Below are 17,362 nucleotides of genomic sequence, written 5' to 3' on the forward strand. Positions count from 1 at the left end.
GAAGTGGTCCCAAAATTAAACGCTGTGAAACACCACTAGTCACTGGCAGCAAACCAGAAAAGAATCCTTTTATTTCCACTCTTTGCCTTCTGCCAGTCAGCCAATCTTTTAGCCATGCTAGTATCTTTCCTGTAATACCATGTACTCTTATCTTGTTAACCAGCCTTCTGTGCAGCACCTTCTGAAAACCCAAGGAAAGAACATCCACTGACTCTCTTTTGCTTTTCCTACCTGTTATTTCCGCAAAGAATTCCAACAGATTTATCAAGCAAGATTTTCCCTCATGGAAACCATTCTGACTTTGGCCTATTTTATCATGGCCTCCAAATACCCTGAAAACACACCCTTAACAATGGACTCCAACATCTTCCTAACCACTGAAATCAGGCTAACTAGCCTATAACCTCCTTTCTTCTGCCTCACTCCCTTCTTAAAGAGTGGAGTGACATTTGCAGCTTTCCAGTTCTCCAGAATTATTCCAGAATATAGTGATTTTTGAAAGTTCATTACTAATGCCCCAACGGTCTCTTCAGCTACCTCTTTCAGAGCCCTAGGTTATAGCCCATCTGGTCCAGATGACTTATCTACCTTCAGACCTTTCAGTTTCCCAAGCAACTTCTTAGTAATAGCAACATCACTCACCTCTACCCCCTGACACTCTCGAATTTCTGGCAGTGAAGACTGCAGGAAAATACTTAAGTTCATCCACTGTTTCTTTGTTCCCCATTACTACCTCTCCAGCATCATTTTCTAATGGTCTGATCACCACTCTTGCATCTCTTTTACTCTTTATATATTTGAAAAAACCTCTGGTAATCTCTTTTACTTTACTGGTTACCTTTCCTTCATATTTAATTTTTTCTCTCCTTATGATCTCCTTGTGTTGGGCACCTGGCCAAGTGGTTAATGCATTTGTCTAGTGATCTGAAGGTTGCTAGTTCGAGCCTCAGCTGTGGCAGCGTATTTGTGTCCTTGAGCAAGACACTTAACCACACATTGCTCTAGTGTCTGTATAAGGAGTGGCGCCCCACACAGACTTACAATTTGAGCCTTGTGGGGCATGAAAATGCCCAACGCAGGCCTCTCGTGGTCTGAATCGATGATGTTCCCCTCCCTCTCCTTATGATCTTTTTAGTTGCCTTCCATTAGTTTTTAAAAGCTTCCCAGTCCTCTAACTTCCCACTCATTTTTGCTATATTATATACCCTCTCCTTTGTTTTTGTGATATCCTTGACTTCCCTTGTTAGCCACAGTTGTCTCATCCTCCCTTAAGAATATTCCTTCTTCTTTGGAATGTAGAGTTTCTATCCTGTGCCTTCTGAATTGCTCCCAGATACTTCAACCATTGCTGCTTTGCCATCATTCCTGTTCGTGTTCCCTTCCAATCAACTCACCAGTTGCTCTTTCATACCTCTATAATTCCCTTTACTCCACTGCAAAACTGATACATCTGACTTTATCTTCCCCCTCTCAAACTGCAGGATGAATTCTATCATATTATGATCACTGCCTTCTTTACCTTTCACTCCTTAATCATATCCGGTACATTACCCAACAAACAATCCAGAATTGTCTTTCCCCGAGTGGGCTCAACGAAAAGTTGCTCTAGAAAGCTATGTCATTGGTACTCCACAAATTTCCTCTCTTGGGATCCAGCACCGACCTGATTTTCCCAATCTACCTGCATTTTGAAATCCCCCTTGGCTATCATAACATTGTTCTTTTTACATGCCTTTTCTATCTTCCATTGTAATTTGTATCCCACATCCTGGCTACTGTTCAGAGGCCTGTGTATAATTCCCATAAGTGTATTTTTACCCTTGCAGTTTCTTAACTCTACAAGAATTCTACATATTCCGATCGTATCTCTAACTGTGCTACAAGATAATCTACCTTATTCTCAGTCCTATACTTATCACCTTTATCAATTTTGTCCCCATGTTACGCTTCAACTCATACCACTGAGTGTAATTTTTCCCCATCATCTGCCTGTCCTTCCTCACAGTCTCACATTTACACACTGCATCTACTTATATACCAACTACCTCAATCTCTGACCTTTCCTTCTTGTGCCAATCCTCCTGCCAAATTAGTTTAAACCCTCGCCAACAGGTCTAGCATACCTACCTGTAAGGATATTTGTCCCCCTTGGTTTCACGTGTAACGAGTCCTTTTTGTACAGGTCATATTTTCCCCAGAAGAGATCCCAAAGACTGAGAAATTTGAAAACCTGTGTTCTGCACCAATTCCTCAGCCATGCATTCATCTGCTAAACCATTTTATTCTTATCCTCACTGGGACGTGGCACAGGCAGCAATCTAGCAATTACTACCCTGGAGTACCTGCTAATCGGCTTTCTACCTAACTCCCTATATTCTCACTTCAGGACCTCCTCATGTTTCTTACCTACAGTACGTCATTGGTACCAATATGTACCAGGACTTCTGAATGCTCACCTTCTCTTCTTAAAATGCCGTGGATCAAGTCTGAGGTATCCCGTACCTTGGCAGCTGAAAGTCAAAATACCATCTGAGTGTATTTTTCATGTTCACAGAACCCCTCGTCTGTTCTCCAATCAACTATCACTACAGCACTCCTCTTCTCCCCACTTCCCTTGTGAGCCAGAAAGCCAGACTTAGTTCCAGAGACCTGGTTGCTATGTAAGCAAACCACCCCCCAACAATACCTGAAGCACTATACTTATTACTGAGAGGCATAGCCACAGGAGTGCTCTGCATTGGGGGCCTATTCCCTTTCCCTCTCCTGACAGTCACCCACGTACCTGCCTCCTGCAACTTACAGGCGATGACTTCTCTGGAGTTCCTAACCATCACATCCTCTTTCTCCAGTATGAGCCAAAGGTCATCGAGCTGCAGCTCCAGTTTCTTAACCTAGTCCCTAAGGTGCGGCAATTCGATGCAGGGTAGTTGTCAGGGAGACGGGAAGGCTCCCAGAGTTCCCACATCTCTCACAAAGAGCGTACCACTACATCTAAACCCATTCTCAGTGCACTAACTATGTATTAACAGACAAAGAAAGAGAGAAAACTTGCTAGAAACATACTTAGAACCTCTGCCTGTGCTTGTCCAAGCTTGTTGAGTGAAAGCCTCCCGTTCTAATATTGGCCTGCTCCAACAGTTTATATTGGCTCATGCCTGACGAGATCTGTTCTTTTCAAATGGCTCCTGCCTCACAATGATATCTCTCTCACCCGCTATTTCAACTTACGACTCAGCCCCAACGAGACTTGTTCTTTTCAAATGGTTCACACCTTGCAATGATGGCAGGAGATTGCACACCTTCATTAGCCATGGATAGATACCAGAAATCTGGAAGATGACAAAAGTTGTCTCCTTTTTAAAAGGGGTAGTAGGGATAAGCCTAGAAACAACAGGCCAATGAGGCTTGTATCTGTAGGGTTCTCAGTAATATTAGATGGACTGTTAACTGTTAATTGCTTATTATAAAATGGCTTCTCTGAAGTGTTATAATAAAATGGCTTCTCGTACTGTTAACTGCTGAGTAAGGGATTCTCTGTGGTAGCATGTTTGGATTATAGTTAGTGATAATGGAACTTGTATTCATTTGCTAGCCAATGGAAGTCATGTTATGCTATCTTGTATGTGTGTGCTGAGCGGAGGATCGCGGGCTTTCTCGGGAGGCGTGTGGAGAGGACATACATGCGGGAACAGACCGCGGTTCCAGGACGGCAGATACCGGACCTCAGAGGTTCGGATGGTGGCCGAAGTCTCAGAAGGACATGGTGGATGGAATCAGAGGCGTGAGCTCCAATGTATTAAAATAATATGTGCACAACACTGATAAATTTACTTATTTGGCGCCTTTACTTTTAGTTGTTTCTACTAACCCATCATTACGAATTGCTATAAAGTATATTTCATTACCCGTACTTTGTCTATTGTTTGATATTGGTGTCGCGGCTGATATTTGGGGGTCTCACACCGTACTGCACCAAGCGTTTACACTGTTTGGCAGGGGGTCGACGGCGATTCACCCTAGACAACGGGAGTCAGGTGGGGTTAAAGAGGTTACATATCAGTATAAGGAAGTTGTTGGAGAAGATTCCTGGGGGCCAAGGGATGGTTCAGAACTTATTCACTTGGAAAAATGAGGCACTGATTAGAGGGAATCAGCATGGTTTTGTGCAAGACTTACAAATCTGAGTTTTCCACTTCCTGGGGAGATTGAGGTGAGCCGGGCTCCACCCATCCCATTTTACAGCAGCACCATCGAGAATGTCCTGACCAGCTGTATCACCATCTAGGATGGGAATTGCAAGGCATCTGACCATTATGCTACAAAGGATTGCGAGGGCTGCTGAGGGGATCATCGAGCACTCTCTTCCACCCATTAGAGATATTTATCAGAAGCATTGCGTACGCAGCGCCCTTGTCTTTGTTAGTGATCCTTCCCATCCGCCCAACCAACACTCTGACCCCTACCATCAGGTAGGATGGGAGACAGCTTCTTCCTCCAGGCCCTGAGATTACTGAAGTCCCTGCACCATGTATGAATCTCATCATATGCTCTCATCATGTATGCAGCCCCAGTAGCATTATACTTTTTACCTTTTAACTTGTATTGTATATGCACCTTATTATTTGGTGATTTATTCTTGGTAATAAGGCTTTATGTGTTATGTGTGTGTGTTATATGTACTGTGTTGTGCAGTATACTCTGGAGGAAAGTTGTTTCACTTTGCGGTATACATGTGTACGGTTGAAAGACAACAAAGTAACTTGAGCTCGCACTTAAGGAGGTAAATAACTAAAAAGGCAGAGTGACAGACACAGTTTATGTGGACTTTATTTGCATTTTTGAGAAGGTCCTGCAAGGTAGGCTGCTTCAGAAAGTTAACGCACAATTTGTGTTGGCAAACTGAATCCAAAACTGGCTTGGTTAAAGGAGGCCAAAGTTAGTGTTGGAGGGGTGCTTTACAGACTGGAAACCAGTAACAAGTGGTGTACCGCAAGGATCAGTTCTGGGAGCCATGTTGTTTGTTACACATGTATATGAATTAGATGAGAATGTAGGTTGTCTGTTTAGCAAATTTGCAGAAGACAAGATATAGAAGTCATATATAGGAAAGACGGTTGTCTAAGGATGCAGCAGACATGAAGTCGGCTAGAAAGTTGGTGGAGTGGTGGCAGATGGAATTTAGTCAAGGCAAGTGTGAGGTAGTACACATTAGGCACTCAAATTTGTGTGAGACATATATAGTAAATCGCAGAGACTAAGAGACTATCTGTTGATATACAGAGAGACCTTGATGTAGAAGTCTATAGCTTGCTGAAAGTGCTGACACAGGTGTACAAGGTAGTAAAGAAGGCATTTGGTATCCTTGCCTTCACAGGCCAGGGTAATGCGTCTCAGGGCTGAGACTTCACATTGTAGCTATACAAAACATTAATTAGACTTCACTTCGCAGATTGTGTACTGATCTGGCCACCACATTATGTGAGGGGTGCGGTAGAAAAAATATAGAAGAGACTCATCATCATTCTGTTCATCAAAGGAATAGAGCCTCACAGAGCGGGCAGCGTAGTTTGCGGGCTGCGGAGTGAGCCAGGAGCAGAGTGAAGACTTAAGGGCTTCGGCTCAACGGGCTTAGGCGGAAACAGGCGAGGAAGGTTTGGCATTCATTTTCTGTTGTTATTTGAGGAGAGGGGCAGTATGAGTGTGAGGGCAGTTTGCTGTTCTCGGTGTCGGATGTGGGAGGCCCTGGAGTCTCCAAGCTTCCCGGACGTCTACATCTGCGCCAAGTGCATCAAGATGCAGCTCCTAAGGGACCGCGTTACGGAACTGGAGCTGCAGCTCGATGACCTTCGTCTGGTCAGGGAGAGTGAGGAGGTGATAGAGAGGAGTTGCAGACAGGTGGTCACGCCGGGGCCACGGGAGGCAGACAAGTGGGTCACGGTTAGGATGGGGAAGGGGAAAAGTCAGGTAATAGGGAGTACCCCAGTGGCTGTGCCCCTTAACAACAGGTACTCCTGTTTGAGTACTGTTGGGGGGGACAGCTTACCCGGGGGAAGTGACAGTGGCCGTGCCTCCGGCACAGAGTCCGGCCCTGTAGCTCAGAAGGGTAGGGCAAGGAAGAGGAGGGCAGTTGTGATAGGGGACTCGATAGTAAGGGGGTCAGATAGGCGATTCTGTGGATGTAGTCCAGAGACCCGGATGGTAGTTTGCCTCCCTGGTGCCACGGTCCGGGATATTTCTGATCGTGTCCAAGATATCCTGAAGTGGGAGGGTGAGGAGCCAGAGGTCGTGGTACATATAGGTACCAATGACATAGGTAGGAAAAGGGATGAGGTCCTGAAAGGAGAATATAGGGAGCTAGAAAGGGAGTTGAGAAAAAGGACCGAAAAGGTAGTAATCTCGGACAAAGTGGGCAAATTCATGGCAGATGCAATTTAATGTGGATAAATGTGAAGTTATCCACTTTGGTGGCAAAAATAGGAAAACAGATTATTATCTGAATGGTGGCCGATTAGGAAAAGGGGAGGTGCAACGTGACCTGGGTGTCATTATACACCAGTCATTGAAAGTGGGCATGCAGGTACAGCAGGCGGTGAAAAAGGCGAATGGTATGCTGGCATTTATAGCGAGAGGATTTGAGTACAGGAGCAGGGAGGTACTACTGCAGTTGTACAAGGCCTTGGTGAGACCACACCTGGAGTATTGTGTGCAGTTTTGGTCCCCTAATCTGAGAAAAGACATCCTTGCCATAGAGGGAGTACAGAGAAGGTTCACCAGATTGATTCCTGGGATGGCAGGACTTTCATATGAAGAAAGACTGGATGAACTGGGCTTGTACTCGTTGGAATTTAGAAGATTGAGGGGGGATCTGATTGAAACGTATAAGATCCTAAAGGGATTGGACAGGCTAGATGTAGGAAGATTGTTCCCGATGTTGGGGAAGTCCAGAACGAGGGGTCACAGTTTGAGGATAGAGGGGAAGCCTTTTAGGACCGAGATTAGGAAAAACTTCTTCACACAGAGAGTGGTGAATCTGTGGAATTCTCTGCCACAGGAAACAGTTGAGGCCAGTTCATTGGCTATATTTAAGAGGGAGTTAGATATGGCCCTTGTGGCTACGGGGGTCAGGGGGTATGGAGGGAAGGCTGGGGCGGTGTTCTGAGTTGGATGATCAGCCATGTAATAAATGGCGGTGCAGGCTCGAAGGGCCGAATGGCCTACTCCTGCACTTATTTTCTATGTTTCTACTGCCTGTGTCACGCGACAGTGAGAGTAGGAATGCGATGAGGTGGAGGATAAATGCGTGGCTGAGGGATTGGAGCAGGGGGCAGGGATTCAAGTTTTTGGATCATTGGGACCTCTTTTGGCACAGGCGTGACCTGTACAAAAAGGACGGGTTACACTTGAATCCTAGGGGGACCAATATACTGGCAGGGAGATTAGCGAGGGCTACTGAGGTGACTTTAAACTAGAATGGTTGGGGGGTGGGAATCAAATAAAGAGGCTAGACGTGAGGAGGTTAGTTCACAACAGGGGGATGGGAACCGGTGCAGAGAGACAGAGCGGTGTAAAGTGAGGGTAGAAGCAAAAAGTACTAAGGAGAAAAGTAAAAGTGGCAGGCCGACAAATCCAGGGCAAGCATTAAAAAGGGCCACTTTTCAACATAATTGTATAAGGGCTAAGAGAGTTGTAAAAGAGCACCTGAAGGCTTTGTGTGTCAATGCAAGGAGCATTCGTAATAAGGTGGATGAATTGAAAGTGCAGATTGTTATTAATGATTTTGATATAGTTGGGATCACAGAGACATGGCTCCAGGGTGACCAGGGATGGGAACTCAACGTTCAGGGATATTCAATATTCAGGAGGGATAGACATGAAGGAAGGGGAGGTGGGGTGGTGTTGCTGGTTAAAGAAGAGATTAACGCAATAGAAAGGAAGGACATAAGCCGGGAAGATGTGGAATCGATATGGGTAGAGCTGCGTAACACTAAGGGGCAGAAGACGCTGGTGGGAGTTGTGTACAGGCCACCTAACAGTAGTAGTGAGGTCGGAGATGGTATGAAACAGGAAATTAGAAATGTGTGCAATAAAGGAACAGCAGTTATAATGGGTGACTTCAATCTACATGTAGATTGGGTGAACCAAATTGGTAAAGGTGCTGAGGAAGAGGATTTCTTGGAATGTATGCGGGATGGTTTTTTGAACCAACATGTCGAGGAACCAACTAGAGAGTAGGCTATTCTGGACTGGGTTTTGAGCAATGAGGAAGGGTTAATTAGCAATCTTGTCGTGAGAGGCCCCTTGGGTAAGAGTGACCATAATATGGTGGAATTCTTCATTAAGATGGAGAGTGACATAGTTAATTCAGAAACAAAGGTTCCGAACTTAAAGAGGGGTAACTTTGAAGGTATGAGACATGAATTAGCTAAGATAGACTGGCAAATGACACTTAAAGGATTGACGGTGGATGTGCAATGGCAAGCATTTAAAGGTTGCATGGATGAACTACAACAATTGTTCATCCCAGTTTTGCAAAAGAATAAATCAAGGAAGGTAGTGCACCCGTGGCTGACAAGAGAAATTAGGGATAGTATCAATTCCAAAGAAGAAGCATACAAATTAGCCAGAGAAAGTGGCTCACCTGAGGACTGGGAGAAATTCAGAGTTCAGCAGAGGAGGACAAAGGGCTTAATTTGGAAGGGGAAAAAAGATTATGAGAGAAAACTGGCAGGCAACATAAAAACGGACTGTAAAAGCTTTTATAGATATGTAAAAAGGAAAAGACTGGTAAAAACAAATGTAGGTCCCCTGCAGACAGAAACAGGTGAATTGATTATGGGGAGCAAGGACATGGCAGACCAATTGAATAATTACTTTGGTTCTGTCTTCACTAAGGAGGACATAAATAATCTTCCAGAAATAGTAGGGGACAGAGGGTCCAGTGAGATGGAGGAACTGAGTGAAATACATGTTAGTAGGGAAGTGGTGTTAGGTAAATTGAAGGGATTGAAGGCAGATAAATCCCCAGGGCCAGATGGTCTGCATCCTAGAGTGCTTAAGGAAGTAGCCCAAGAAATAGTGGATGCATTAGTGATAATTTTTCAAAACTCGTTAGATTCTGGACTAGTTCCTGAGGATTGGAGGGTGGATAATGTAACTCCACTTTTTAAAAAAGGAGGGAGAGAGAAACCGGGGAATTATAGACCGGTTAGCCTAACGTCGGTGGTGGGAAAACTGCTGGAGTCAGTTATCAAGGATGTGATAACAGCACATTTGGAAAGCGGTGAAATGATCGGACAAAGTCAGCATGGATTTATGAAAGGAAAATCATGTCTGACGAATCTCATAGAATTTTTTGAGGATGTAACTAGTAGAGTGGATAGGGGAGAACCAGTGGATGTGGTATATTTGGATTTTCAAAAGGCTTTTGACAAGGTCCCACACAGGAGATTAGTGTGCAAACTTAAAGCACACGGTATTGGGGGTAAGGTATTGGTGTGGGTGGAGAATTGGTTAGCAGACAGGAAGCAAAGAGTGGGAATAAACGGGACCTTTTCAGAATGGCAGGCGGTGACTAGTGGGGTACCGCAAGGCTCAGTGCTGGGACCCCAGTTGTTTACAATATATATTAATGACTTGGATGAGGGAATTAAATGCAGCATCTCCAAGTTTGCGGATGACACGAAGCTGGGTGGCAGTGTTAGCTGTGAGGAGGATGCTAAGAGGATGCAGGGTGACTTGGATAGGTTGGGTGAGTGGGCAAATTCATGGCAGATGCAATTTAATGTGGATAAATGTGAAGTTATCCACTTTGGTGGCAAAAATAGGAAAACAGATTATTATCTGAATGGTGGCCAATTAGGAAAAGGGGAGGTGCAATGAGACCTGGGTGTCATTATACACCAGTCATTGAAAGTGGGCATGCAGGTACAGCAGGCGGTGAAAAAGGCGAATGGTATGCTGGCATTTATAGCGAGAGGATTCGAGTACAGGAGCAGGGAGGTACTACTGCAGTTGTACAAGGCCTTGGTGAGACCACACCTGGAGTATTGTGTGCAGTTTTGGTCCCCTAATCTGAGGAAAGACATCCTTGCCATAGAGGGAGTACAAAGAAGGTTCACCAGATTGATTCCTGGGATGGCAGGACTTTCATATGAAGAAAGACTGGATGAACTGGGCTTGTACTCGTTGGAACTTAGAAGATTGAGGGGGGATCTGATTGAAACGTATAAGATCCTAAAGGGATTGGACAGGCTAGATGCAGGAAGATTGTTCCCGATGTTGGGGAAGTCCAGAACGAGGGGTCACAGTTTGAGGATAGAGGGGAAGCCTTTTAGGACCGAGATTAGGAAAAACTTCTTCACACAGAGAGTGGTGAATCTGTGGAATTCTCTGCCACAGGAAACAGTTGAGGCCAGTTCATTGGCTATATTTAAGAGGGAGTTAGATATGGCCCTTGTGGCTACGGGGGTCAGGGGGTATGGAGGGAAGGCTGGGGCGGGGTTCTGAGTTGGATGATCAGCCATGATCATAATAAATGGCGGTGCAGGCTTGAAGGGCCGAATGGCCTACTCCTGCACCTATTTTCTATGTTTCTATGTTTCTATTCTGATGAAGGGTCTCATTTTCATAATATTGGTTACTTATTCCTCTCTATAGATGTTGCCTGACATGCTGAGTTCCTCCAGCACTTTGTGTGTATTGCTCAATTTCCAGCATCTGCAGAACCTCTTGTATTTAGGTATAAGTGAGTTTGATTAGGCTGGGTTTAATCTCATAGGTATTTCAGGGGTGACCTTATAGAGCTTTGTCAAACTGTGGGACACATAGATCAAATTTGTAGTCAGATATCTTTATTCGCAGGGTGAGGAATTGTAGAACTCGTGGGAACAGGTTTAAGGTAAGAGGAGAGGAACTTAAAGGAGATATGAGGGGCAAATTTCTGCCCCACACAGAGTGTGGTGGTTATCTAAAATAAGGTGGTGGTAGAGGTGGATACTAGTGCAGTATTTAAAAGGCATTTGGACTGGTAGTCAGATGGGAAAGGTACAGCAGGATACAGGCCTAAATACCAATGGGATTAGAGTAGATAAGCAGCATAATCAGCATGAATAGGTGGGTTGAAAGAACTAGTACTGTACTGTATGATTCTAGTAGGGCCAATTGGATTGCACTGCCAAGTAAGTAGCACGAGTTAAATAGGCCTTTCCTGTTCTGTCACAGATTGGTAAAACTGTGCTGGAGTCCAGATGGATTTGGAATTTGAGATAATAATGACAACAGCTTGCATTTACATGGCACAGCACAAGAGAATCCCAAAGAATTTCTGGGAGTTAACCAGTGTGGGAGATAGATGTAATGTTCCGGGAACAGAACTGGGGTCAGGCTTTTGTTTTGCCTAATGTTTTATTAGATGTTTCAAATACTTCAAAGGTACATTTAATGTCAGAGAAATGTATGCAATATACATTGTGAAATGCGTTTTCTTCGCAACCATCCACGAAAACAGAGGAGTGCCCCAAAGAATGAATGACAGTTAAATGTTAGAACCCCAAAGATCCCCCCCCCACCGCACGTAAGCGGCAGTGAGCACAGTCCCCCTTCCACCCACCAGCAAAAAAAGCATTGGCACCCAGAACTGAGCACTCAAGCGTGCAGCAAAAGTAACAGTAAGGACACAGTCTTGCAGTACATTGTTCACCCGGTATTCGACATACCACAGGCTCTCTCTCTCTCTCTCTCCCTAATACAGGAGAAAGCGATGTCTCCATTTCACCTGGTTCATCTGCTAATGGTAATTCTATGGACAGATAGCAGAGTGACAGTGGAGGGGTGGGTGAGGGATGGAGTTCTGGGAAAAATGCACAAGCTGGCGACATTAATATGACCTGATCTTCCTCCTGAGACAGATTTCCATTCTGCTATGACTTCCCTCATATTTATCTGTCTGCCAAAAATCACTTAATCAGACTTTGTAGTCATTTCTTTTATCATTGCTTGTTGGAATTTGTAGTGCGTAAATTGGGAGCACCGTCTCCATATATTACAGCATTTGACAAGTGCTACATTGCCTGTGGGATGCAAACGTTTGTGACAGGTGTTATATAAACACCACTAACATGATAATACAGTCTCTCAAAAGCTTTGTATCAAGATGAAGTCAGTAGCAAACCTGCAAATATGAAACCGCAGAAATCTGTTTTACATTCCTCAAAAAAGTGAAAATATTGTTACACAACGTATAGATTCACCACTGATCTACTGCTGCCAAAAATACTTTTATTTTTAAACTGACATACTCTCCTGAATTCTCCTAAACACTTAATTGGATTTTAGGTAATCACACAAACATGAAGAACCCGCAGCCAGTTCAGCTAATTAGCTGTCAACCAATAAAACAGGTTTCATTTTCCAATACATTCTTTAATTATCTTGGGCATTTTCCATGCCTGCAGATGTGGATTAACTATAATTCATGGCAGTAATAATCCTTTCTAATAAATTTTTACCTGTCATAATAGGATAACCCCACTAAATCTTGACTGCCTTACAACTTATATACTTATTGCAGCCTCAGCAAGGCAGCCAGCATAATCAAAGGCCCTACCCACCCCATACATCCTCTCCCATTGGGCCAAAGATATAAAAGCCTGAAGGATCAAGGACAGGTTCTAACCCAATGTTTTAAGATTATTGAATGGTTCCTTAGAACGATAAGATGAAGTCTTGGCTTCTGCCTCATTCTGCTCTTTCACCTCATTGTTTAGCTGCACCATACTTCCTCTGTAGCTGCTACACGTTACACTGTAAGGTTACCGTTTTACCTCTCCCAGTTCAACGCACTGTGTAATGAATTGATCTGTATCAATAGTCTTCAAGACAAGCTTTTCACTTTATCTCAGTACATGTGACAATAAGAAACCAGTATCAATACCAAACATCCTTTGTTCTTTTCTCCCCAATGCTCTTGGGGTTAGACTTTTGACTTCCTTATTTTTCCCTTAACACCACAGCAGATGTAAGGAAACTGAAGACACAGAAGGGCTCTTTCTATCCAGCAAACAGGCTAAAAGGGCGCCAATGATAGGATAGTGGCTAGCGCAATGCTGTTACAGCTTGGGGCATCGGAGCTTGGACTTCAATCCCAGTGACTTAGACCATAAGACCATAAGATATAGAAGCAGAAGTAAGCCATTCGGCCCATCGAGTCAGCTCCGCCATTCAATCATGGGCTGATCCACTTCATCTAGTCATCCCCACTCCCCTGCTTTCACCCCCATACCCTTTGATGCCCTGGATAATCAAGAACCTATCTATCTCTGCCTTAAATACACCCAGTGACATGGCCTCCACAGCTGCTCATGGCAACAAATTCCACAGATTTACCACCCTCTGACTGAAGGAATCTCTGTAAGTCCTTCTCATAGACTGTGTGGATTTTCCCCGGGTGCTCCAGTTGTCTCCCACAGCCCCAGGTACCAGGTATGTTAGTTGGCTACTGTAAATCATCCTGTTAAATTGGAGTTTTTGGGAGTTGCTGGGGCAGCATGGATCAAAGGGCCAGAAGGGCCTATTCAGATTGTATCAATCAATAAACAAACAAACAAACTGTTCAGATTAATAGATCACAGCTCTGTGTTTCCTTTTCTTTTTCTGCTTCTTTTCAACACTAATTTCTTTTCCAAACCTATGTACTATAGAGTAATAGAAACTGAATCTTTTAACCTTCTGCACATTCACTCTTCAAATAATGACAAAGGGGTCCATTCAACCCATCAAATCTATAAAAGCTCACAAGGCGATCTAGACCCCCATATATTTCTCCTGTAATCTGCTACCACCATTCACTTAAACATGAGAGGTGATTTACCATCAGATGTTTTAGGGGTCTGGGAGAAAATCCACTGACAGAATGTATAAACTCCACACAGACAGCACCCAAAAGCCTAGATTGAACCTGGGTCACTGAAAGTGTGAGGGTGCAGGTGGACCTGCTGTACCACTATGTCGCCCCAGAGCCTGCTTAATCCTTCAGCACTGGCAATCACTGTCAGAGTCATCACAAACAGACTACTGTAAGTAACTTGTCCAGTTGAATCTTCATCATATTCATTCAGCAAGCATTCAAACTCGTTTTGCCAATACCTATTTCTGAATCAGAAACTAAAGCATTCTTTGATGAAAACAGAACCTTCCATTTCTGGCCATTAATTTCCTCACTCACTAATGAACGTTATTTGGGACTAGTACCATTTCATGCCAGCAACAACACAAGTTATTTTCCTTCTCTAGAATGGAAAGTTCTGAGATCCTGAAATACCAGCAGACTTCCCAAAGATATGATGTATCTGTAAATTCTATATCATGCATTCCATAAATCCATTTATTTTATCTCATACGTGAGATTATAAAATAATAGCTCACCTCTCGCCATTCTTTGCTGCCAATCCCTTGAATGTAAAGCACAACAACTGCAAGAGAAGAAGAAGAGTTTGCGATGAGTGTGCAGCGAATGACATAAAACTCAGCTGAAACTTTCCCAACTATAGATGGTAACAAGAAGAAAGGAACACATATTAGATACAGAGTCAATAAAGAGTCTTGGCTTACTCATAACAGAAACAATTTGATGCACTCAACCAAAATGAAACACCGCACCTTTCTCCACTTAATGGCTGTACAGACATCCAGGGATGTCGATCTTCCTGAGGAAGGTTTGCATTTACTGTTTACTGAACTTAACGATTATGTCATTTCCCCTATACTTCTTCTCCAAGGATCGACACCTTGTGGTGGTAAAATGACTTGTGAATTCCTGAGATCCCAAAGAGATGCCATATGCAGCTGGGATCACCCATGGTGGTAAGATGGAGGAGGAGGCTTCAGACATAGAGCAATCCAACTAAGACCTCAGTGGTGGAGCAGGCAGGAGATGATGACACATCACAACGGCAGTGACGGAGAACGGGTGCAGCAGTGAAAGATCCCCAGACATCTTGCACTCTATGCCACTGGACTCTGACCCTAATTTGTCAAGTATCACGTGGTGGCTGTCCATGGTAAACAAAGTCATGCATCAGAATAACCTCCTAGGGGAACTTGAGTGATTTGCACTACTACTGCTGAAAACCTTCCTCTGGATGGAGTGTAGGACACTTATCTGATCTTGGTTGCTGTGAAACATATAATATCTTCCCCAAAAACTAGTCAAAAGGAAGAAAACACTGATGCAATTCATTTCCAACAGAGACGAGCCCACCAATCAGACTAGGAGATATCATTATAAGGAAGAATTTCTCACAAGTTCTCAACAACACCCCTGACCTCGTCAATCCTTCACAGCCTTAAGTCTCTACTTCTGCTTTGCAAAGCTCTGCATGTCCATCACCAGTGTTCTTGCCAAGTTCTATTATTTTATATTGCACATTAACTTCAAGGTCTTTATTACTGTTTATATAATTCTCCAGAATTCCCTTTTAGTTCTAATGGACTCTTTCGGCAGTACATACCAACAATTAATTTTATTCCAAATTATCGCTTCCCCTTGACATACTGTTCTCATAAATATTAATCTGTATGTAGATACCTGTTGATAGCTCCTATCAGCTTGAACCAGTACCACCATCCTCCTCTAACCTCTCTCATTAACAACATGTTTCCAGTCACTCACTGGATCTTTATTTATTTTTCACACTATTCTCTGTAAACTCTAGAGACAGCTGTGTGTGATAATCCCAGGAGATCAGCATTTTCTGAGATACTCAAAACACCCAATCTGGCACCAACCAACATTTCACAGTCAAAGTCACTTGGATCATATTTCTTCTCCATTCTGATGCTTGGTCTGAACAACAAATGAACCTCTTGACCATGTCTGCATGTTTTTCTGTATTAAGGTGCTGCCACATAATTGGCTGATTAGATATTTGCATCAAGGTGTACTTGCTTAATAAAGTGGCCACTGAATGTATGTTGGTCTCAACTCCTCTTCTGTGCTGAATCTCAAGAGCCTTTTGAAAACTTAACTACCTTCTTGTTAAATACCGTCTGGGATGGCGAATTCCAGGATTCGCCATGCTTTGTGTGAAGAAATTCCTACTCTGCTCATCTTAAAATGACCACCCTCTGTTCTCGAAACTATACCTACCGACATGACTGGACAAAAGATTTGTGTCCTCTTTTACCAGAGAGTAAATAATTTAAAAAGCCTACGGAGTACGTCAAGGGAAAACCAAATGGTGAAATTTCATTCAAGAACCATATCCCTTAGAAGCTCCACACATCAAAGTTGCTGGTGAATGCAGCAGGCCAGGCAGCATCTCTAGGAAGAGGTACAGTCGACGTTTCAGGCCGAGACCCTTCGTCAGGACTAACTGAAGGAAGAGTGAGTAAGGGATTTGAAAGTGGGAGGGGGAGGGGGAGATCCAAAATGATAGGAGAAGACAGGAGGGGGAGGGATGGAGCCAAGAGCTGGACAGGTGATTGAAAAAGGGGATATGAGAGGATCATGGGACAGGAGGCCCAGGGAGAAAGACAAGGTGGGGGGAAACCCAGAGATGGGCAAGGGGTATAGTCAGAGGGACAAAGGGAGAAAAAGGAGAGTGAGAGAAAGAATGTGTGTATAAAAATAAATAACAGATGGGGTACAAGGGGGAGGTGAGGCATTAGCGGAAATTAGAGAAGTCAATGTTCATGCCATCAGGTTGGAGGCTACCCAGACGGAATATAAGGTGTTGTTCCTCTAACCTGAGTGTGGCTTCATCTTTACAGTAGAGGAGGCCGTGGATAGACATGTCAGAATGGGAATGGGATGTGGAATTAAAATGTGTGGCCACTGGGAGATCCTGCTTTCTCTGGCAGACAGAGCGTAGGTGTTCAGCAAAGCGGTCTCCCAGTCTGCATCGGGTCTCACCAATATATAGAAGGCCACATTGGGAGCACCGGACACAGTATATCACCCCAGCTGACTCACAAGTGAAGTGTTGCCTCACCTGGAAGGACTGTCTGGGGCCCTGAATGGCGGTGAGGGAGGAAGTGTAAGGGCATGTGTAGCACTTGTTCTGCTTACAAGGATAAGTGCCAGGAGGGAGATCAGTGGGGAGGGATGGGGGGGACGAATGGACAAGGGAGTCGCGTAGGGAGCGATCCCTGCGGAAAGCAGGGGGGTGGGGGAAGATGTGCTTAGTGGTGTGATCCCGTTGGAGGTGACGGAAGTTACGGAGAATAATATGTTGGATCCGGAGGCTGGTGGGGTGGTAGGTGAGGACCTACCACCATTAGAAGCTCAAAGGCTTATTGTTATTACCAGTGGGGAGAAACTGCAGGTTTTGCTGAATAAAGGAGAGTATTTGTATGAGATAGTTTC

General features: G+C 44.1%; 1 protein-coding gene across 1 annotated transcript in view; it reads right to left on the bottom strand.

The window, feature by feature from the left end:
• The window catches only part of LOC140210888 (copine-9-like), a 562,459-nt gene that overhangs the window by 446,920 nt on the left and 98,177 nt on the right, over nt 1–17,362 (bottom strand). Inside the window, exon 3 of the mRNA XM_072280144.1 lies at nt 14,422–14,468. Within this exon, the coding sequence (XP_072136245.1) occupies nt 14,422–14,468 (47 nt within the window). The remainder of the gene's footprint in view (nt 1–14,421; nt 14,469–17,362) is intronic.

This window comes from Mobula birostris, chromosome 16 (assembly GCF_030028105.1).
Source record: "Mobula birostris isolate sMobBir1 chromosome 16, sMobBir1.hap1, whole genome shotgun sequence".
Classification (NCBI taxonomy): Eukaryota; Metazoa; Chordata; class Chondrichthyes; order Myliobatiformes; family Myliobatidae; genus Mobula; species Mobula birostris.